Source organism: Schistosoma mansoni, chromosome 2, assembly GCF_000237925.1.
Source record: "Schistosoma mansoni strain Puerto Rico chromosome 2, complete genome".
NCBI lineage: Eukaryota > Metazoa > Platyhelminthes > Trematoda > Strigeidida > Schistosomatidae > Schistosoma > Schistosoma mansoni.
Window position 1 is genome coordinate 19,893,491 of NC_031496.1, and position 25,631 is coordinate 19,919,121.

At 33.3% G+C, this 25,631-nt stretch overlaps 1 protein-coding gene across 1 annotated transcript in view; it reads right to left on the reverse strand.

Moving 5' to 3' along the window:
- The window catches only part of Smp_147330 (putative atp-dependent RNA helicase), a gene marked incomplete at its 5' end in the record, with an annotated part of 56,595 nt that overhangs the window by 5,983 nt on the left and 24,981 nt on the right, over positions 1-25,631 (reverse strand). The window contains 5 exons of the mRNA XM_018796015.1: positions 3,672-3,793; positions 11,418-11,528; positions 19,331-19,476; positions 21,446-21,784; positions 24,906-25,147. Coding sequence (XP_018650270.1) covers positions 3,672-3,793; positions 11,418-11,528; positions 19,331-19,476; positions 21,446-21,784; positions 24,906-25,147 — 960 coding nt within the window. The remainder of the gene's footprint in view (positions 1-3,671; positions 3,794-11,417; positions 11,529-19,330; positions 19,477-21,445; positions 21,785-24,905; positions 25,148-25,631) is intronic.

Below are 25,631 nucleotides of genomic sequence, written 5' to 3' on the forward strand. Positions count from 1 at the left end.
TATACAAAAGCTGACCCCTTTTATTATGTCGATTATTGGAACTAAAAAGATCCAGCTATATATATATATATATATATATATATATATATATATATATATCGTAACCATTGATCATATTTTTGATGCAATATAAATTTAACTTCATAGGAAAAAACCAATATATCAATCAGTAGTAGGATGATGTCCAATTCAATAACTCAATGCTTTATAAAGATAATGAATGGCTTACCATATATATATATATATATATATATATATATTACTTAGGCCGCTTACCCCGGTGAATCACTAGAAGAAAGAGGCAGGAGGAGAGTAGACAGCCTTGTCTGACTTCGGTCTTTACTGGAAATGAATCTGTCAGCTGTCCTCCATGCACGACTTTGCACTATAGTCCATCGTATGAGTCCCGGATAATATTGACAATCTTCTCAGAAACTCCATAATATGGAAGTTTCCATGATGTTTTCCTGTCCACATTGTCAAACGCCTCATAGTCAATGGAGTTGATGTATAGTTACGAGTTCCACTTAACTGATTGTTCAACGATGATCCGTAGTGTCGAGATCTGGTTTGTGCACGACTGATCCTTACGGAATCCAGCCTGTTGATCTCGAAGTTAGGCATCTACTGCGTCTTTCATCCGGTTCAGCAACACTCTGTTATAAACTTTTCCTGGTACTGACAGTAGTATGATGCCTCTGTAGTTCTCACATTTGCTCAAATCTCCTTTCTTTGGTATCTTGATGAGGTGTCATTGTTTCCAGTCCATAGGCTCGTGTTCCTGCTACTAAATCTTCTTGAACAGAACGTGAAACATGCTTTCAGTTACTTCAGTGTCTGACTTCAATGCTTCAGCAGATATATTGTCAGGTCCTGCTGGTTTCCCATTCTTGATTTGTCTGGTGATAGGCCATCTTAATTTCATCGATCGTTGGTGGGATGACATCCATAGGTAGGTTTGTGTGTGCTGCTTTGATTTCCGGTAGATTAAATGGAGCTGGTCTATTCAACAGTTCCTCAAAGTATTATACGCATCTCTTCCTCTGTTTTTGAACCTGTGATCGCCTTCTCTTCTTTGTCCTTGACGGGTCTCTCTGGTTTACTATATCTCCCTGCTAGTTTCTTCGTTGTATCATATAGTTGTTTCATATTTCTTTCTCTTGCAGCTTTCTTCCACTGTCTTTGTTAGCCTTTCCACGTATTTCTGCTTGTCATCTCTAATACTCCTCTTCCATTGCTTGTTTGCTTCTGTGTATTCACCTTATGCCTTGACTTACTCTTCTCGTGTTCGACTGTTGTTAATTGCTGTCTTTTTGTTCTTCCCTTCTTGAATCATGTCCAGGTTTCTCATAGAGACCAATTCCTCATGATGATGCTTCTTAGGACCCAGAACCTCCTGACACGTTGAATTTAATGCTTCTTTGATCCCTTCCAGTTAGCCTCCATCGAACTTTCTTCTTTCAGTAGATCCTGTAGAGCTTGGAACCTGTTGTTGAGAGCTATCTTGAATTCATTGAGTTTGTTAGTATCTCGAAGGAAGGCTGTATTGAACCTTTGTAATGCTGTTTGTCCAGTTGTCCAGTGTTTCTTTAGCTGCAGTTTCATCTCGACAGCCACCAGGTGGTGGTCTGAAGCTATGTCAGCTCCTCTCCTGGTTCTCATATCTTCCATTGTCCTTCGGAACTTTTTATTGATAAAAATAAAATCTATCTGGTTCTCTGTGGTGTGGTCCAGTGAGACCCATGTAACATTTTGTATGCGTTTGTGGGGGAATATTGTGACGCCTATAACCAATTTATTGAATGCACATAGATTTGCAAATCTGTCACCATTCTCGCTTCTCTCTCCCAGTCCATGTCGTCCTATGATATCTTCATATCCGGTGTTGTCCGTTCCGACTTTGGCGTTTAGATCTCCCATCAGGATGGTGAGGTCCTTTCGTGAGCACTTCGCTATAATTGATTGCAGCCTTTCATAGAACTGACCTTTAATGTCGTCGTTGCTCTCATTGGTGGGTACATAACACTGGATAACATTCATTGTGATTTCATTATTCTTTGCTTTGAATGATGCTTTGACTATTCTGGATCCGTGAGATGCCCATCCTACGAGTGCATTTCGTGCTTCTTTGAACAGCATCAGAGCAACTACCTGAGTGTGTGGAGCATTTTCCTCTCCGTTTCTAGAGTACAGCAGCATCTCACCCGTATCCAGCCTTTGCTGTTTAGCTTTGGTGCAATTGGTTCCGCTCATTCCAAGTAATGTTAAGATGTATCTCCTCATTTCCGTTGCTTTTTGACTGGTCTTCCCAGTTTCCCACATTGTCCGGACGTTCCATGTATCTATAAAAAATGTTGCTCTGGTTATTAGAAGGAGCATCGGTCTCGTGACTTCTGAAGAATCTTGGCTATCATCTTTAGGCGAAATAATTCTTCCTCCAACTCCCAAGACAGGGTTTATATGGTTTAGTTTGTTTAATCTGGTTGGCGTGTTTTTAACAAGTTTTTTCTACGGGGTGAGTTTACAGACCTCATGTCCAACCTCCCTCTTTTACAAGGGCTTTGGAACGACAGTGGTTCTGGAAGAGCTACAGGCGGAGTTATATATATATATATATATATATATATATATATATATATTGGATACAAACTGCAAGTGTGAGGGCTAATAACGTAATGCCAGTTTGCTGTTTAAAATGAGGTAGGCAGAGAGAAGATAGCTATATGGCGACTGAAAGTTCAAAGCCTTAACCACTAAATTACCTGGTAAAAGGGTAATTTTACATTGGTTCTCAAGCAAACTAGACTTCATCTAGCAGGTTGTTTAGAAACTAAACAATACAACATTGTGGGGATGATATTAATGCTGACAGATATAAGTAGCATACACCACAAACGCTGTGGCGAAACCACATAGGTACCAAGGACCCTGATGGACAGCATGAAAGTAAGATGCGCTCATAGTCACATTTCTGACTATAAAAATGCAGATATTTTGTATTAAGCATTCTTATAGGTTTGATCATCCAAACTATGAATGATCATCATCAACATTATCACAGCTTGACCCCATATAATCAACTTATCTATAAAGAAAATCATTCTTTACAATCAACTAGAAATTAAATCTTGTAAATCAAATAATGAAGTATTGTGTTAATAACGTAAAATGCAAAATTTAAGGTCGAATATAAGTAGAATTTAAAAAATAAGACTTATTATTTATTCACAACTTGAATACAACTTCTTAAGGTCACGCTGGTATTAATGAAGCTAATTGACTCAGTAATGTCGAAACATCCCTACAGTCAAATAGACAAAGCTTACAAAACTATCAGGTAATGATGACCTATAAATTAATCTTCACATCATCCAACGTTATATAGAAAAAACCAATTTCATATCTCCTTGATAGTTTATTTTCTAACTACTAAATTCTTGTTTGACTAATTTGGTCTAAAATTTATTGGATATAGTATCATTAACCAGAAAATATTAGTTGAAGCCTCTAGTTTTATATATACTACTAAGTGCTGATGATATTCACCATTTTTGCGGATGACAGACTACAACTTACCATTATGATTGTTATTATTACAACTAACCGAAATTAAAAGTAATTCATGTCGATTTATTACTAAATCTTTAAACTACATTGATTGTTATAAATACCTGCAAGTTCATATTCCATAAGACATTGCGTTGTTGAACGTAACCAAATAGTAGTAGCTACAGCACGTTGTGCAGCTTCAACATCCAATAATCGTACTTCTAACCATGAATCGAAAACAATCCTGTCAATTTACAAATGCTGTTAAATTAGAAATTTGTTATGTCCTAAGTTATTAGTTTTATTTAATTGATTAAAATAAGAACTAAAATCAAATTGCTTTTGAGTACAGGAACACTTAACAGTTTTAACGAGTATCTTGACCCACTGATTGCAAACATCTGAATGAAATAATCAAGGTTTAAATAAGCATTCAATGATTTTAGGAATCGGTGTACAATGTTTTATTCTGGTCACCATTAACCTTGTTAAAACTCATAGATACTTCACTTAACGCTAAATACCATGATAACCGATGCCTTGATACATGTCAAACATAACCCATAATTAAATAGAACAAACATTGCCGAAAACATCAAACTGCATCACCAAGCAAGCCCTAACTTAGAACACTCAAGGCAAAACGAAAAAAGACAGACCAGAGGAACACATTGTGCCGGGGATTGGAATTAGAGATCATGGGGATGAACAACTGTTTTGCCCTAATATGAGACCCCTTAGGAGTGAGCATTCACGACCCCCATGCGGGAATCGAACGCAGGGCCTTCGATGTTGCGCGCGAACGCCTAACTTCCAGGTCGATAAGCTAGAAACCAGTGACTTTATTGTCTAACTTCGATCAATTTATGATATTGAGCGAATATCTTCCATCGTCTGCAGTGAGTGACTGCCTCACACCAGACAAGGTTTAGCTCCATTGGTCACGGCCTCTCGCTAGAACTCCAGAAATTCCATCTAGAAGCTAGTAACTAGTGAGCACAAGATAGTCTGCACAACCACTTACTGAGAGTGGACAGCACTTAGGAATAACTGGGATGTAGAGCCCAGGACAAATTAGGTTGAAGATTCCTGGTCTGCGGCCTATACTCCACGAGGAGTAATAGACGCAATTAATAGCTCACAATTACAAACTTATTGAATAGATTACACGATTTGCCTGACAATGCGTTTAGGCTTAATATTGTTCAACAAAAAGTTCTAGAACACACCTAAGATCAAAGTCAAGTTCATTCACTGTTCACAAATATACACTGAGCTTAGACAGTGCAATTCATTACATCGACTTCATTTAAAATCAATCATACTATGAATCGGTAAAATGATTTTTTTTGTGTTTTATAACAAATAAAATGGGATGCCCTAGCTAAATACAATACAACTGAAGAATTCAAGTTGCTTCTAACTTCAGTAATTGAAGTAGGTGTTGTATAAGTAGACACACACCAATACTGTTACTATTTCAAAACTCTATCATTTTTACTTCAGTATCACAAAATGATTCAGGTTCAAAGTGTACTATAACAATGTGTATTTAATTATAGAGTTACATTTATACACACAACATTCATTGTTACATTGAAATTGGAATGTGATGTCAGATTACCTAAGGAATATTTGACATAACCTGACCTAAGAGACTACGCAACATCAGTAAAGAGATTAGATAAAATGTAGTTACACAATATTCATTTCGTAAATGAATCAGTTTTCATTCTCATTACAATAAAACATTGAGAATTTCAGCAGCATATCAAACAATCAGTTGAAAAAAATACCCTTATTAAGTTTTAAGTAGAATATTTACAGTACAATTACATTTTAGGAAAATCATTAGTAGTAAACTCTTCCGTTTAGCTTTTCGGTTTAGAGTAAAATAATAAACGTTATGCGCAAATCTTTCTAGATCACATGGTAAAAATTTAAGTACAAAAGAAAAAGAATCGAAATACATAAAATTAATGTGTCCTACTTATGGATATATATATAATAGTCAGATGGAACCAACCGTAAGTACATTATTGATTAATAAATCCACCAATCAATCAGTGTTTGGATGGAAAATATCGCTGAAGGAATGTATAAAAATCTACAGATAACTCCTAATAAGAATGCAGTACTAGTTCAGCACATCATTTATTCGTAAACTTTCACAGAAACATAAATGCTAAACAGCGCAACGCAATTCAAAGATTTTAATGCTGCTATTGAGTTTAATAATTTAAACTAGTCAGTTAGAAGTATTTTAACATTGACACCAAGTTATTTTATTGATAAACATCGATGAAAGTAACCTTCGACTTAACCTATTAAAATACTGTTTAAGTAGGATATTCTTTCAAAAGAATGTGGAAATTAAATGCTTTAATACTTTAAAGGATGACCATATTATATATTAGTTTCTGTTAACTGAAAAGGTCTATGCGTAAGATAATAAAAGGTCATGCTGATTTGAAATTTATCAAAGTGTAAATTACATTCACTTCAAGTTATTCACATATTACCGTTATCATTATGTAAGAGTAAGTAGTAACTCTACTGATGACTAGAATGAAAGAAAAGGTTTTCCCTTGTCTAGAGCTAAATTATTTTTAACTAATCTTTTTATAACTTCATTTATGGTGGTCCAATTTTAGCGACTAGGTTGACTAATATTTTGGCTCAAATCTGGAAGTTGGACGTAATCCCATCTGACTGGTCATAATCACTTATTGTCCCAATATATAAGAAGGGACCAAAACCATCCTGTGATAACCATAGAGAGATTAGTCTGACTAACATAGCAACTAAAATACTTGCCTCAATAATTATTGGTTACCTAACTAAGACTCGTGAACTCCAAACACGAGAAAATCAGGTTGGCTTCAGACGTGGTCGTGGTTGCATCGACCACATATTCACTATTCGTCAGGTTTTAGAGCACAGACATGCTTATCGGCGTCCGAAAACGATAGTTTTTCTTGACTTACAAGCAGTATTTGACTCTGTAGACCGAGAGGTTCTGTGACAGTGTCTTTCATTAAAAGGTGTACCTCAGAAGTACATAAACCTTGTGAAGGCTCTTTACTCGAACACTACTAGTCGAGTGAGAGCTTATGGCGAACTGTCATATGATTTTACAACCTCAAGTAGTGTCCGTCAAGGCTGTCCACTATCCCCATTTTTGTTTAACTTCATTATAGACCTATTGCTGAAAATAACTCTCTCGTCGACTGAATTTTCAGGAATTGATCTCCTACCGGGGGGTCCACTAAGTGACTTAGAATACACAGATGACATAGTTCTGTTTGGTGAAGACGCTGACAAAATGCAGATTCTTCTGATAGAACTGAGTAATAATGCCAAGATGTTTGGGATGCGTTTCTCCCCCTCTAAATGCAAGTTGTTGCTTCAGGACTGACCTGTGTCAACACCTGAACTAAGGATAGGGAGCAAAGTAGTCGAACGCGTCGACAACTTCACTTATCTTGGAAGTCTGATCAGCCTTAATGGATTGGTGTTTGACGAAATCTCAGCACGGATTCAAAAAGCTCATTTGGCTTTTGCCAACTTACATCACCTATGGCGAAGACGAGATATCCGTCTATCAATTACGGGACGAGTATACTGCGCAGCAGTTCGTTCTGTCCTACTTTACGGCTGCGAAACGTAGCCATTAAGAGTAGAAGATTCTCGTAAGTTACTAGTATTTGACCACTGATGCCTTAGAAATATTTCTCGCATCTGCTGTGATCACCGGGTAAGTAATAGTGAGGTTAGACGCAGGGTATTAGGAAATGATGGTAAATCAGTTGATGAGGTCATGGATCTTCATCGACTGAGATGGTTGGGCCACGTGTTACGTATGCCTGAACACCGATTACCACGACGAGCTATGCTCACTAGTGTAGGGAATGGTTGAAAAAGAGTTAGAGGCGGCCAAACCAAAATGTGGCATCAGTACTTGAAGTCATTAACTTCTAGTCTAAGCCATGTTGGTAAATGCAGACTACTTGGTTGGGGTCCGCGTGACTATTGTAACCAATGGTTGGAGACTTTAGGTGACATGGCTCAGAATTGATCACAATGACGTAGGTGTATACACTCTGTCTTCCCTCAAACCTTGAGATTAAACTTGCTTAATATCTTCCTTTCTTCCTATACTATATCCTTATATACAACCTTTCTTTTATATATTACCACCACTAAATTAACTACTTCTATGAATCCGGTGTTGATCTTGTTGTGCTAACGAGGTATGGCAACTTGGACCGATGAATAAATGTGCCTGGTCCTACGTTGTAGCTGACTGACCGACTCATGTGTGTTTACGTCAATCTTAAACGCAAAATGAGGTAACTTTTTGATAATAACAATCAGAAGTACACATTAACTGAATAGTTAATAACTTTTCTTACTTTTGTGATGAACACGATATTATTCAGACATCCGGGTGCAATATCATAATCATAAATTCAAACTTTAATCGATTTTCAACACAGTACATAGATACCATTACCCAATGTCATTGGTGAATAACTGATAAGCTACGTGAAAACTTTTGTCTAAAACTGATGGAATAGTTTCACAGTGTTTGAAAGCCGAGTAGATATGAGACATAAAAGAGGAAGAATGTATTTGGATGACCTATTTAGAATACGGTTAGTCGGAGAACCATGTACTTATTTATATTCGATAATTTTGATGTTTGCATATATTTGCTTGAAAAAGCTTGGCCCAGAGTGCTAGGCGAAACGTTGTATTTCAAATTCATTCGCTGGGATTTTAAAAATACATTCTTCCTCTTTAGTGATAAAATATGGTTCATTTCTGAGATTTACAGGATACTAGACAAATATTTAATTGCCTAAATTTCATTAACAGTGATTTTTGAACTTATTAAAATGACATATTTAACTCGTCTTTCATTTATATGCAGATTTTATGTAAATATGATTGACTGCTTTTCTAGCTGTGTATGTGTTATTAGCTGCTTAAAATGAATTTTATTATTACTACGACTCTGATAGATTTCATTATCACTATGCTAATTCATACATCATTATTATTATTGAAGTCTATGATTGTGATTACGTGTTTATCATTATTGTAAACAATAAAGAAAGCTAATAGAACACACTTTAGTTCATATGACTAGAGAGAGAGAGTGATATTTTTGATAAACAACATTTGTTCACATGATTATTTTTGTTTTTCTTTGAGATTTGATAATAAACAAACAATTACCCAAAAACACTAGTGATATCACATTTATCATTAATATTATTTGACTGGCGCATAAATAAGGGATAGTAACTGGGATAAATGTTGCTAAATTAAAGGTTCTAATGTGTACGTATGGAAATGACAAAAATACTTTTATTACAATTCATTACCAATCAAATAGTATTGTATTAGAATGTATGATACTAGTATGAAAACAACTCTGTCCCAAATATGTACACTTGTTCTATACACATGTTATGATTTGTAGTATACACCATAAGTGATTAATTAGAGAAAAATAATCTAACCGATTATAATTTTCATTACTAGATAAGTTGTGGTAAAAAATTATTCTCATTTTGAGTAGTTCAAATTAAATTGTAATTAGTTGCTTCTAAAGTTTATAGCTTCCCATCTATGAACTTAGGTAAAGGTACATTACAGCATTACCGAAATTGAGAGAAACAGGAAATGTTATGCCCCTTTATTGGCTAATGAGTACGCAGACAATTAAATACAAAAATCTGTCTCTGAAAAAGCTATGAAACTTGAATGTATGTGGTAGTTTCTCATTTTATAGGTTTCCGAAAATTTATAAACAGATTTGAAGTTTCTAAGGTTGAATTAATTTCATATTACACAAAACAATACTTACAATTTAGAACGTGATTCGACGACCACTAAGTCACATATCTACGTTCACTTACTCGAAAACCATAGAGTTCACAGCTGATAGGTTAATAATGAGTTAGAAATAGGAGTTAAAACATGCACCAAGTTTTCAAGCTTATAACGATGTCAACTATAGAAAACTACACAAGTGGATAATATCAGCATAAATTACCAAAATATCTCTTTTTAACTGTAACCGCTTGTAATCCACTATACAACTATAAGCAAATGTTTACTACAATTTTCGATCAGTAAGTATAGTTGAAACAGTTAGTTTGCGATATGAAAAACTAGATTTGGAATGTATTAAGTCTGTCCAATGAATACATAAACTAAAGTCATAAAAATATTGTTTTATAAAACTTGGGATTAGTCATTCCTATTCTCTTTAAAATACTTTCGACCTGTTGTGCAACAGACTTATCTCATCTTCCTTCGATACCAAATGCCCTGGTATTTCCGAGTGTGGGAATAGTCCGCTCTCCTTCTCGAAATGCTCTCACATGGTCACGAGTATACAACCACTATCAGAGAAGTTCTACTCACTGCCTTCTCATAGCGAGGGTGTTGTTTACGAAATTGAGAGGACGAAAGGCGAATGTCCGGCGCTTTAACCGGGTTGGTGGATATGGAGGACCCGCCTAGGGGAGTTAGAAAATCCTGATTCCAAATCAATAGTGCACATGGGCTCCAGGATCCTGAGAGAACAAATGGTGTATGAATCTATTGTTACTCACTGGCTAAAATGGGACTGCATCACCTGACGTTGCTCCACTGCCTTGTGGATTAAGCCTTTAGGTCAAAGTCTCCGGATGTGGCCCCCTAAGAGAACTACCTGCTTCGGTTTTGGTGTTCGTGGAGTATCCCAGCCCTCACATAAATCAAATGATTTGTGTGACGCATGTATATTTGGTGCATTCTTTTACCAATGTTTGTGTTTAAATAAATAAATAAAGTACATCTTCATTCACATTGTTGAAAAAATTCTTGTGTTTCTTTTACTTCAGCTTTCATGGGTAGGTCTATGTAATGATAATCAGTAAGGAAATAGAATTTTTTTGAATCATGCTTCGGCATGGATATATCACTTCCATACACTCCAAATAAATCAAAGAACTGATGTTAGATGTTTGGAGATGTTGTGGAGGGCGATGTCAAAAATCTGATGCTGATACACGGTGTGCTACGCCTTAACCCCCCAACTAACTGCTTAGGTGATAAATTGGATTGGGCTACGAATAAAATGCACAAATACTCATTTAAGTATATACCACTCTAATTCTTAAGAAAAAGATCCACCTTTTAGCCACTGAAATGCACTTGTTCTTTAGGTTACTTCTGATTGTCATCGACTGACCTTCTCATTAGGCTACTTTTGATTGGCTCACCATATCAGGAGGTAGTTAGCAGGAAACCCTATACCTCGGTTTTGGGTTTACTGATACGATTCAGTAAGCAGTATATGTTATTTTGACAGAAATAATGATACCTGCGAGATTCAGAACAAAACTGTGTCACAGGGATACTATCACTAAGCTATTTGAGCTGCGATTGGTCTGAAGGACTGAAACATTCATACTGAGCAATCATTGTATATATATATATATATATATATATATATATAATCACTAGGACTTATTGATATTAACAATAATATCAATACCCATATGAAAAAGGTCAATTAACCGTATGGTCAGAGGTCAACCGAACAAAACAGTCAAAATGAATACAAGGAACAATGAGACCAACCAATCACAAACAATGCCACCAGAATAAACTGACTTAACGCTTGTAGGATAACTACCTAAAGTAGCTGTTGATGTTGTCAAGGTCGACAATTAAAGTTTCGTAACCGAATCATCTAGCTTAGAGGATTAAACAACACCAAAAGCATACCAAAGTGAAAATCTCCATCATTTTAGTGTTACTAATAATGATAATAAGATTTGAAAATATTTATACTCGTTACAAACCTTGAAATGTCAGCATTTGTATCCACTTCCCGACAATATAATAGCAAAGTCGGTAATGCTGGAACCCGTATTGTATTTACCAGAAAAGGTTTAGTTGTTTCCATTAAATCCCTAAAAAATAATCATTAATAGTAAATAAATAGAAAATTAATTGGTCATTTCAAAGTGACAAATTTAATAAGTTCAAAAATCAAATAATTTTTTTCAAGAAACCCTGAATAATCTTATTCAGATCAACTAGATAGTCAAATGCCCTTAAACGTGTATTACATGAGATTCGATATAATCATGTATCAGCTTATCAAATCAGTGAGATGATATTCATACGAGAAGGGGAACAATAAAGAAAACCATAATGTATGCACCAGTATGATTGTAACAGATATGTGGTCAAAGACAATTTAAGTTAAACAGTGATCATATACGGTGGTATACATGTAAAACACGAAAATAGGCAGGAGGAATGTATATTTATTGCGGGGAGTTACATGGTACACATACATAGCCTTCAATCAAACATTCGCATCTTTCGATGTGTTCTGTCCTCTGAACTACTTTCTCGTCTAGTCTCCAAGTGTTCTGCAAACGCTGAAACTCTTCACTCTGTCTGAAAATTGTTGCAACTTCGATGCCACGTTCCGCTACATACTACGTAAAAAAAATCCTTGTGAGTAGCATCAACAAAACATATATATAAGAAGATACGTTTAATAGTTAGCTACTTAATGATTCATAGCAATTGTATCTGTCTCAGTCGACGAGATTGAAGTAGGGTTAAAGTTGATTGATTGTGGTAATGTTAAGCACTTCGCAATAACATCACTAATGTAAATTTAGGTCTTTTGCAGCTGACTAGAAGCCTTGAAATGTAAAGAATTCATTTAATTTAACATATTTTGTTCTTTCCTTATTTAATTTAGAATTATCAAAGGATCAGTATATATGAAGTAGGACTATTGACAACTGTATCTACAACAAATATGCACGTAGAAAAATTATGCTTTTTTCAATTATATTATATAAATCATGAGCTTGAAAACATATATTCAAGAAAAGGTTTTCAAGTTTGATAAAGAAGATATAGGACTAAATGATTCATGACATTCCAAAAAATAGTTCCTGTTGAAGAAATGACATAAATCAATCTTACGTCGCAATGACTGTAACGAACTTGGTCATCAGATGCGAAGTTATATACCTGCTTTTATTAATTTACACATTTTATTAGATATGTTGATGCTAATTCGATAAAACTTAATTGAAGAAAGTGAGGTGAATGTTTATTAAAACCACTGAAATATGTAGTAGTAGTAGTAGTATTTGCTTTTAAAAAAGGTTCCACATTTTTAATCATTACTCACATAGTATAAAACAAAACGATATAGAATTTGTGTTTTAATACAGTGAACATTGTTTAAATTAAATATTATAAAAAATCGTCTAAACTGTCTTTGTTACTTTCATTTTGTATTGGTTGAATCTTCCCATTAACTTTTAGGACTGCTACTTATCAGTCTTCTATTAACATATGAGCATCCTGTGCGGATTGCCTCGGTATTACCTAGAGTCACAAGCATTATAAACAAACGTGTATGTTGGCTAGCAACGAAATACAGGACGCGCGTTTCGTCCTACTTGAGACTCGTCAGTTGGATGTACCTGCATCTCACAGTTAATATACATTCCAGGACTCGAACCCAGTGCCATACGCTTCAAACGTCATCCCGTTATCCACTTAGCCACTAGCTTGTGCAATGGGGTGAAGTTTAAATTCATTTCGTCCTTTTTACTATTGCATCTATATAATTTAATATGCACAAAATATAGTATATTTTTCAATTCATTGTTAAATCTATTCATGGAGTTTGAAAAATAACTTAATATTTAGAGTGGTAAACTTTCCAATTAGTATACTGCATGTTCGAATTCTACTTTGGCCATTGTAGATTAGACAACCGGACTTTATTATTACTTGATACATAAACTGTTGAGGCTTAAAACTGATTACATAAACCTATATTCTTTTACAAAAAAGTTTCATTAATCAATGACATCGTTCACTATTTTCAAGAGTTCAACTTGAACATTAAGAAAGAAATATAGCTTTGACAATGGTTTCAGAGTAGTTACTTGTCAAGACAAGGCCCAATAATCTAAATTGTACTTCTAAAAAAAACTATTGAAAAAACTTTGGCAAATAGAGTGAAAATCAATCAAAATAATTTTGTGTACTTTACATACTGTGGTTATCTGGGTGAGGATAAACTCCACTCTCATTTGCAATTTTGACCTTGCACCTGACAACCAACCAAAATCAAGCGGAGCTCCTTATTTACAATATCGTAATCTATGACAGAAGACGTGTTTCGTTATCTGTTTTTTTCCTGGCTTACATGAAAAATGTAGTTTACTACGACGAAAAGACCACTCCATCATGCTACAGATGGGTCAAGTGTAGCGTAGTCAGTCAGGATGGAAGAAAAATTACATGGAAAAGTCATACCTTCAAATAACTCTATAATAGGAATTATTCTAAAATATTTGCTATTGAGGGACTATATAAACGAAAACATAATCGTAATCACCGACTACGATACCATTGGATAACTTGACAAAGTGGAGTTCATCCCCAGCCGCTCATCTATATTCGGAAACATACCAGAATTGGCGGAATAAAGTATAATTCTATCACATGAATTGTTATTGAAGACATTGAAATAGTATGAAAATTGGTCGCGTTTTGCTAGTAACGTGTAACTATAATTAGTTTAGTTATTTTGTTGTTATCTATTTGTGCGTACATAATGTATGCCAACTTCCAAGAACTCTACTATCATTTTATCATTAATTACAATATATTGAATTGATAAGAATAAGAATTTTATAATTTTGCAGATTTATGATTATTTCAGTTTATATAGAACCACAAAGAGAACATTAATGCATAGTTCAATAGATGTTTTCTATGAGGTGACAGAATTAGCATATTTTAACGATATTTTAAACTGTTAACTGTATTAAATTTAAATTCAGAAAATGTGAAAACTGAATATAACCTTTCATCACATATTTGTATAAATCTATTTTGTCTAATTGGTTTAGATAGTTGATTATGTTTATTTTTCTTTGGTTTGACTGACGATATCCTTAACATTTTTCAACTATATCTACTTAAAAAAAAACCTACTCAGCGGTAACCTTATCAGTGGTACGTGAGAAAATTGTAAATAGAATCACAAAAGTCAGTTCATTTTTTAGCATTTAACTATTGAGATATTCTACTTATTCATTTTGTGATCCGTTGAACATGATCATTATATGACGAGTTTAGTGAAAACCACCTAACTTCTCATAAACGGAAAACATTCACATACTATAAGGAACTATATATTCAGTTCATCTTGAAGTCAAGCACCTTAATACATAGTTGAGCATCATGAACAATCAACTCAATATCACAAAACAAAAAGACCTAAGTAGCAAATGTAATCAAATATGAGAATCTAGAATCATGCAAGAATATGATGATCATTAACTGTACTATTATTATTACTATTATTATTATTACTATTAGTAATTTTTGGCTAGAATTCATGTCATTGATACTAACCTACATGTTCATTGGACCGGGCTTTAAACGGCCTGACTAAAATTGATTTTTTTTTCTATAGAAATCGATGATATACTATTTGAAAATTAGCAGGTCAACAAAATTCAACCACAGACTTTCTCTGTTGTTTTTATTTGTTAGCACATATACATACACACGTAAAGGTTTGTGTATATTAAATTTATAAAGACACATGAACTATCAATAATAAAGAATTAGTGGATAGACAGACCAATACATGTGTCTTTTTTTGTTGTTGAATGAAAACCTGTCAGGACATTGAATTAATCTGTGAAGAAAATAAGAGATAGGCAGAGACTCGACGTTCATTTGTTGACTCCGCCCTAATAATATCACCGATTTTTATAGACTAAAAGTTCCGAAATAACAACAATCGATCGATCAATTATAAAACATGAAGAAGGTTCAACATACAATTCTTTATACTAATTTGACAAATACTGTATGTATGCATATTAGTTACAACAATAATGAATTGTTTTATTCAATTCATGAAACAGTCTGTAATTCATTTTTACAACCCAATAGTTTAATAGTAATGTTTAACAAACAATAGTAGATCCAGAGAGTATAGTAAAGCGAAGGATATACATGTCTGTTTTGCTTAGTTATGTTTAGCCAAGATATAGAGTATTGAAATTCTTCACACACACACAAAAATCCTGAATAATAGGAAGCGAAATTTCTGGCGTTTACAAACTACTAATATGACTTTCATGAAAACAGATTGTAAATAGAACAATATCAGTAATATTTAGTCAGGTTTACTTTTTTAAAGCGAGTAAATGATTTTATATTAATTTACTATGGAAATTCTGTTTCAATTTATTAATTAATTTATTTATTCATTTAAGCACATAAATATTGGTACAAAGGGGCACCAGATACATATGCGTCACACAAACCAAATGATTTGTGTGAAGGCTGGGATACTCCACGGACACCAAAACCGAAGCAGGTAGTTTTCTTAGGGAGCCACAACCCGAACCTTTGACCTAAAGGTCTGATCCACAAGACAGTGGAGCAACGTCAGGTGATGCAGTCCCATGGTAGCCAGTGAGTAACAATAGGTTCATACATCATTTGTTCCTTCAGGATCCTGGAGCCGATGTGCACTATTGATTTGGAGCATTTCGAGAGGGAGAACGAACTCTTCCCACTCTCGGCCGTACCAGGGCATTTGGGGGCTTCAATTTAATAAGGTGACTAAAAATAAAATTCACATCATTCTACAGGTTTGTTATATATATTGCTATAGCTCTTCGAAATATAAAAATCTACTTCAGTTAAAAATAAAATATAAATTATACTCTTACGTTTATATCTTAAGTAATGTAAATAATAAAAAAACACATCCTTACATCACATGTATTCTATAAAACTGACAGTTACTTACACTGAAATCAGTGATATCCTCTAATGAACTGTACAAAATTTCAGTTCAAATATACCTATAATATTGTATTTTAAGAAGAATCAATATAAAGTTGTTTAGATTATTTGATAAATTTAAAGATATGCCTTATCGTGAGCGGATATCAGCTGATTAATTCTTGAAAATATCGACAAATTAAGTAATTCTAAATATTTCACTATTTGAATTTATGAGTCAATCTAAGCTAGACCACCATTGAAAACATGAACCTGGTGGTCTAACTTAGGTCAACACTCATGAATTCAGCTATTGAAATTCTTTAGTTTTTAACTTTTTAATGATACTTCATAATAAAATGTATACGAAACATAAATTTGTGGAATGTTTGTATGATAAAATATATTCATAATTATAGATTCTAGGAATTCATGCTGTAAATAATATATGAATGCTTACAAACATGGTAAATTCTCCTTTGAAAACTGTACAATTTCATCAGTAAACAAATATGGAATTTATAACCAATACAACAAAACAAACATCATACATTGATAATCGTTATATTACATTGTGATGAATAAAAGGAGGTTACTATCACACACAAAGAAATTGTGTGAAAAGTGAAACTACCATTTCAGTGTAATATCATTCATAGTGAGAATGTGAATGAAAATACCAATAAGACTACTCATCTATACGTGAATATTCTTGTTTCTAAAAGCTAAAAGAACTTCAGGTATCAGATGTATTTTCATTGTAGATAAACAATCATCAAATTGAAATTCACAAATCCCATTTAAAAATTACCTAATATACGTGGAGGACTATTTAAACATAATATTCAGTGATGAAAGCTGACTGTTCGAATCTAGATTAAAATAACCTTCAGTTTCAATACATAGGATTTGTTAAATTTCTATTATACATATAATACATCAGTTTAATAAAATGTATCTATTTATGAAAACAATTAACGATGGAAAGTACATTTTAAGTATAACGTCACATAAAAGATGAGTACACATGAATACCTTTTATCCGAGTATTCAAGTTTTGACAACAGACGATATGAAAATATATTTTTAAAAAGTTTGGAATCTGATAAAGGATTAAGTAACCTTGAACAGATTATTACTTTACGACAGGTTAATATATTCAAAAGTGTTGACTACTCTGTTTAATTGATATCACAGATCTGCAGAACTGGAAATTAGCAAAATACAATTATACTACTAACTGTAATTCAGTAGGTCGATATAGATGGAACAGTTAATTATCCGCGAGTATAGTTCGCCAGATTCCATGTGACTTTTGAAATATTTCAAGATGGCATTCGAGGTTCTAATCAAGTTCACAATGGAATAACCACAAATATCAGCATTCACTATTTAGAACGATAATAATGGCGAAAAAAAATCAACTTGAAATTATTATTCTATACATAGAATGTTAATTATTGTTACGCAAAAAACAAATGTGACATTATAAGTGTTGCTTATAAGCTACAATCGTTCAAGCATCCCATTCATAAGACTGAATTTATTAAGACCAAAGCAGAAGGAATAATAACGGAAAAAAAATCGAGTGTATGGACGAAGTAAAATATTTCAGTAAGCATATCTTTGCAAAACAGTGAACGAGGAAACTTTTAATAAATACTTTCAAAAATTTATAGAATGTATACAACCAATCGTCTTTCAACAAACTAGACATAGTTATAGGATTTAGAGTGTTGAAGTTGAGTTACAGCGTAGATAGTCTATTGATTTGTTGATCAAGTCGATAAGCGAAAACAGAACCAGATGTTTAGGACAGATAAAAGTAGAAAACTCAGGAAGAAAATGATATAATTCTTTACACTGGAGTTAATGAACGTGTTGGTTCCAGCGAGTAATAACTTTTATAGAAAATAAAAAAAAACCAGAGTTTAAAATCACTGGTGGATCTTAAACAAAAAATACATTAATAAAACCTAAGAAACTGTTATCCTGACTATGACACTAAAATTCACTACGTCTAATGTTAAGGAATAAATATATAACTCAGCAACTTAGTTATAATTGTTAATTAAATCAGTTAAATTTATTAACGTTGCAAATCGTATACATGCATATAGTTATTGATTAATTTGGATCAACTACTAGCCAGCTCAATGAACTTAAATGTAACTAGTTACAAGCTAAGTAAATCATATATAACCTAGCATAGTTTTGATTTACTTGAGGTTTATAATAAATCCTAATCTAAATAAAATATTGTCTTCTTCTTTGCATCTAAACATATGAGTTTTGTTCCATTGTAACAAGTCTCAAGCAAGAGCTTTTTCAAAGTTATAACAAGTAATAAGAGGAATACCATTGCCCAGTTACAACATAATCAAGTGGAAACTGAATTCATATGGTTAAAACATGAATATAACTACACCTGTAGCCCCTCTGGGGTCTACTGCAGGTCCCAAGCCCGGGTAAAGGAGGAGGGCTAGGCATGAGGTTAGCGACCCCATTCCGTAGAAAACCAACTCGCTAAAAAAACAATAACCAGAAAAATTATTCAAACCATTTAAACTCTGCCATCAAAGTTGAAGGAAGAATTATGACGCCTCATGATGAAAGCCGAGTTCCTTCGGAAGTCACGAGGCCGATGCCCCTTCTAACAACCAGAGAAACCATTTATCTACGTACATGGAATGCTCGTACAATGTGAGAGACTCGTTACAATAGAACTTAGTTCAAGATCAGATTTACTTTGAAAACTGTGTATAAATAATCGAAAAGGGGTAAGTAAAATAACCGATCACTATTGTTGGGGTTGTTGCGAATTGTTTAAAAAATCCCTGATGATAATATTAATGCAAGTGATAATCATATTTTGACATTTTTTCATTAAAAAAAACAACTATCAACTTACAGATACATAAGTAATTGATGATCGTATGCAAAACCAGATGGTAAAACTTCAGGAATATTTTCTTCTTCTGTTTGTTCATCATCAAAATCATCATCTCTTGATTGTTTTGAATTTTTATTTGATAATGATGTTTGTGACTTTTGTACCTTTGACACGTTTGGATGATTATTATTCCGTTTTTTTAAATTACGCTCAGGAAATAACACATCTGGTTTTCTAACAAATACATCATTTGGATGAAGTGTAACAAAACCTTTATTCTAAAATAGAATAGAAAAAAAGTAGTTGAATAAACGACGAGGAATATTTGTAACATAGAATGATAATTTTGAAGGTGTTGTGTTCTCTGAGTTGAATGGTTTAGTTGTGGAGCTCTCATTGTCTTTCTAGATGACATAATCGACATACACTTCAATAAGAAGGGATTAGAACTTAGCCACAACTGACTAACAGTTTGTTCTATTGACCTGGACAAATTATAATAGCTCACTTATTGAAGTATACGTTGATAATATTGTCTAGGAAGATAATAAAAGCTTCACCCAGCTCAAATAACACAAGAACTTCAAAATTATGAGATCGCAAAACAAGATATATCATTTCATGAAAAAGAATCGATAAATTAATATACCAGATAGTGGGAAAATTTTCAACATGCTTAATTTTTAACTCATGAACATGAACAATGCCAGGTAGACATATTATTTCTCAAAAACAGTAACAAATCCAAGTGTTAGTAACAGAAAAAGATTTGTTAATTAATGTTTTTCTTCAGTTTAATATGAACTTGACGTAATCAAGTGAGTTAATCAGTCACAAACAACGTAAGGTGAGACATAGATATGGATCGGTCTAGTTAGATACATCAAATAAGCACAGAGAGATTAAATTTAAATGAACAGTTCGAAAGGTATGAAAATAATACCAGAAAGGATTAAAAATAGGGAATACAGTTCTAAATAAAATCATGACTTCGGGTGATAAAAAGTATCGAGTCATATTGAAACTGAAAATCTACGAGAATATAAAGAATGGGTGTATCTGAGCCAGTGATTTATTGCGATACCTATGATCCAAGGTTTCCAATCATTTTCCGGACGTCAAATAGGCAGTTAGGGGGCTACTGATAAAGTAAAGATCGACATCCACTTTGCTCCTAACCGCACTATCAGTCAGTAGGTGGTCCTATCAAATATGAACAATATTTCGATGATATTTATGATCAAAAAAACTAGTTACTTACTACATGTCTTCTACTGTAAAAAACTTCGTTTCACAGCTACGAAGTAAAATAGATTAGACTGTTGCACAATACACCAGACTTTTGATAGGTAGAAGGGATGTTTCGTTTAAATCACATTCAGATGGACTTTTAAACCTATTTCGAGACTTTGTCTTTTATACCACAGAATCGATGAACCACAGAGGTTTGCATCCTGTCAAACACAAGGCCATACAACGATTGAAACTAAACCATGTTATTCTGATTTCATATTATTATAACCATAAAGTATTAAACCATAACTTAACATAATTTATGAATACCAATGTATACATAACTAGGACAGTTTTTGGAATTTTTGACTGAGTAACCGATTTGTAGCTAATTGATTATTATCGACAAAAATTTTTTTCTTCTACTTTTCCTAACAAAATTTATCTACTTTAATTTTTCATTTTTGTCACGATTGATATTTATCCTGACAATGAGTAACTGTATATACTTAATTACACTGTTACCCCTCGTGGAGGAAAATAGGCCACCCACTAGTAAGCTTAGTTTTAGTATAATCCTATATAATTGCTGCTTGAAAAAAAAAACTTAAAACGTCCAAAACACCAGCAACTTAAATCCTTTAGAATAATCTTTAACATGCAAGGGAAAACTCAGTCAACTTCTTGATCACATGTACTAGCATCCAAGAGCCAAATATGTTTAAGTACTCTTTTATAAATTGACTACATTTCTAGTATTTTGTTAAACATTTCTTATCACTCAGATTAGTTATCTTAAGGATATATATATATATATATATATATATATATATATATACTACAATGTCAACCAGGTGGTATGCTTCAGATGATATTCATGAGCTAAAAACAAACATTCACCTTAGTATGAAAGACCATTTCAGCACCAGCTCCAGCCGTACCACCACGATTAGCAACACGATAAGCGTTGGCTGAATCACCAATAGCCAACTGAGGATACATACCACCAGCTAATACAACTTTTAACAGTTGAAGATCAGCTTGTGTCATGTTTTGTTGAATATTGGCTGATTGTGCTAAAGATGATAGATTGTAACATAATACTAGTTCTAAATCTTGTACAGGTACATTTGATGAATTGATTGATGAACGACTCGATGCACTTAACCATTTACGCAACTTAGATGAATCACTTTCCACATGATGATCTTCTTTTTCAGATTCTGAGTTCTCACTCAACTGTAAAATTAAAGTAAAAAGAAGCAATGTAATGAATGTTATTGGAAAAAGGAAATTAAAAATAATTCGATACAGTAACCGTCATGTTGAAATACCGTAGGTGAATCCGAATTACAGTGTACTATGTACTAAAGATTATCAAAATATTTGCTAGTTAGACTTTGGCAAGAGGATGAACCATTGATTTCACGTTAATGGTCTATGAAAAATGACACTGTCATTGCTGAGACTACTTGGAAAAAATACGTTATTAGTATTACTACAATTACGAGCTAAATGGTGTTATGATTATTATTTTCTGCAATTGATTACTTCACATTAACTATCCTTTCCATTGGACTATTTTAGTATTTCCATTCTAAGGTCATATAAACAGGATAGAATAAGTACCGTTATTAATATAACCGCCTTTATCTCAAGAAATTAAAAACTCTTTTCTAAAAACCTTTATTATTCTCATGTATGCGTTGTTGAATATCGTCGGAATCTTATTATACCATTATTGTTCATCCGGCATCTAATAGCCAAATTGGATTCAAACCCATATCAGTACTGTCCTATGCTCCTCCATACGATATCTGTCACAATGTAAAGGTGTTAAAAACTTCATAAGTTATAGTAAAATTAACCATTTGAATATTGTCAAACAGTAAACAAAATCCTATAGACCATTAACAAATGACATAACACATTCTGAATATATATATATATATGGCTGAAGAATGATTTGGACTAACGCTAATTTGATTGTGAAACTTGCCTTAAACCTGACCACTTTTCGGATTACTAATTTGGATAAATGATTACAAAACATGAAGAGAATTTACTGAAAAGAATATTCTTTGTTAAGGTGTGTTTAATTTCGCAACGCTTTATTATGAATAATGAGGATTGAAAGGAAATAACTATACATACTACAATGAAATGGGATCAAACTAGCAAAAGCAAACAAAAACTATATATTTGAAATGGTGATTACTTCTAGTCTAAGGGAATACTGGTGAAAGTATACTTTAAGAACGAGTTAACCAGAATAGAGAATGCGACTTTTAGGTTCTCGCGTGAAATTAAAATATCATGTATAACGAGCAGTAGATATACTTTTAAATGCTTCTCAAAATATTTAAGATAATAGCGGAAAATTATTCTGTGCAACAAGAGGGTAAAAATGATATTTTTAAACAGATCAAATGCATAATTCTTACTCTTTAGATTATATATAAAAGGTAAATCGAAACGACCCTAAAAAATCCTAACCTCAAAATTCTTAATTCTGGAACAAACCTAGACCTGATGATACTGCATTTTATGGACAAACTGATCATACGGAGCTTCTCATATTTTTGAGTGAAATACATCGATCTATACAGTTACTCACCATTGTTACATTATAGCTGATGTCAGTTGTGATGCAAACCATAAACTCAAACCACTGGTCCTAACCTTAACTACAAAAAAATTAGGGACTCTTAAAAATCTGTTTAGATCCTTTTAAGGGTCGGAAAACATGGACAATCTATATCCATCGGGACGAGTTTATGTGTCTTTGTTTTTTGTTTACATCCAGAAAAACCTGTAGAAAACAAGAATGAACTTGTTAATTGCATAAAATCTGTATACACTTCGTAATATCATTATTTTCTTTTCCATAAACTATCCATTTGTAAAAGCTATTTTCTAATTTGCCATAAAATAGCTCAAAATTCATCGCGGTTGTTTTAATCTCCTTCCTACACTATAATCTCACAGTATAAGCATTTGGTGGTTCTATGTTCACCAGCCTAGACAGTTTAATTGAGAAGCTTTCATTGTCATTCAGGACAATATGATCAGTGACTAGTCAAAAATTTTTAAAAATCATTTTATAAGTCACGCATCAGTCTGTTACTTTCAATCCAACACAATAATTTTATTTTATTTTATGAAGTTAAACAATACAAGATGTACACACTTATACCAACGTACTTAGACAATTGTGGAAACGAATAACTGGAGAAATGTCACAGGATTCCTAGAAGGATATCGCTCATACCAATCTGCAAAGAATAAGTGGTGAGGCTTTTAAATAATAATGAAACACCTCACTTCCACTTGAAGTAGGTCTTGAGGATGTTGTTCCGAATGATAATGAAAGCTTTGCAATTAAACCATCTAGCTGAGATGATATAACTCTACCAGAACTGTCTTTTTAAAACTGAAACTTTCAAATAATATGTTAATAATCACCTGATAAGCTAAACTTATTCGGTATTCAGGTTATGGAAAATTTCTTCAGTACTTTGGTTAATTCTGCAAATACTATGAAGAGATGCGTTAATTTATACACCTGTACATGCATAACAGGGTTTTTTAAAGATTAAACTGTGTTAAAACAATTTTTACAAGAAACTTCGATAATATCGGTCTATAATGTTATTTGTGAATTTTGTTTGAAACTAGTATTCATCATAATCTATTTGGATCATTATTCCTTTATTTCTACTGAATAACATACATATTTGGGACACAAATATGAATAAAAAGTAGTTACAAATCATTGGTTAGTGTTTCTTATGTAACTCAGTTCACAAGTAAAGAACCGTGCACTAGACTTTAAGTCACAATTTATGTGGTGAATAGTGATACTGCCCAGATGCCTAAGCGAAAGTGCATGAAGCGGGACTCTAACATGTGACCTACTAATTGAAAGCTAGATGTCTCAACTAATAGGTCGTCACCTTTAGTACAAAAGTCGAATAAATCCACCTACAAATTACTGCATAGAACCGGTCCGAAAATGGCTTCTTTCTCATGTGTCAAAGTACTCATGCATGTTCTTAGCATCTCGTCAAACAATTTTATGCGATAGCTAGCGATAACAACCAACTGCCTAAACGAAGTATGCGGAGTGAGTTAGAATATGAAACATAAAACATAAAAATTTAATTTTTAATAATCAAACCAATGGTTCATTTATGTGACTTAGTACAGGTTCAGACACATTTTATGTACGAAATTTAGTGATAATACCTGAAATAGATGGAGTGTAGCTCGGATATCTGGCCTAGTGGTTGAGAGTCAAATGCCTTTAGCATTGAATAACCGACCTTATGCAATAACGCAGACAAATAACAGTACTTACATTATCTTGTAAAGTGAGAAGTCGACGTCGTTTAGATTTCATTCGTTCACTACGTCTTGCATAATTTAAATTTTTAAAGTGTTGTGTTCTAGATAGGTTTTTATCAGATTCCGTGGATTTACTATCAAGAAGACCGCTGTCTTTTAGCAACTGTGCGAATTGGCTACGTAATCGGACCATTTCATGAAGACGTTGCTGTTGTGCTCCAATACGACGACACCATCGTTTAATGTTTGTACATCCTTTGTCATTATCATTATCAAATTCGTCTAATTCATGATCTTGTTTAATAAGACCAGTCGCCTCTGATTTCATCTAATGGTTACAGCAAAAACAATTGTAATCAAAAAGCGTTAATTCACACTGAAAAATGAATTATGGAAGAAATACAGCAAGGTTATTTTGAGTGTTTTTCACTATCTTCTTTAAGATTGAATAAGTTGAACCATCATGTTTTTTATCGTTTAAGACAATAATCTTTAATATGAAGACAATGGGTAGAAACGCGAAAGATATTACGGGGAATGTTTCATGTTAAACTGTCTGTGACCATTAAACTGTACATAATCTACAAAAGCCTTAATACTTCTGTGAACTTTACTCCCATCTTTGGTCAATCATTAGTCGTTTGATGAGTGACAAATAATCACACCCTATTGATTTAATATACTTTTTATATTACCTTTGATCATTTAATACACATTCAATGATTTGGCTGACGGTGTC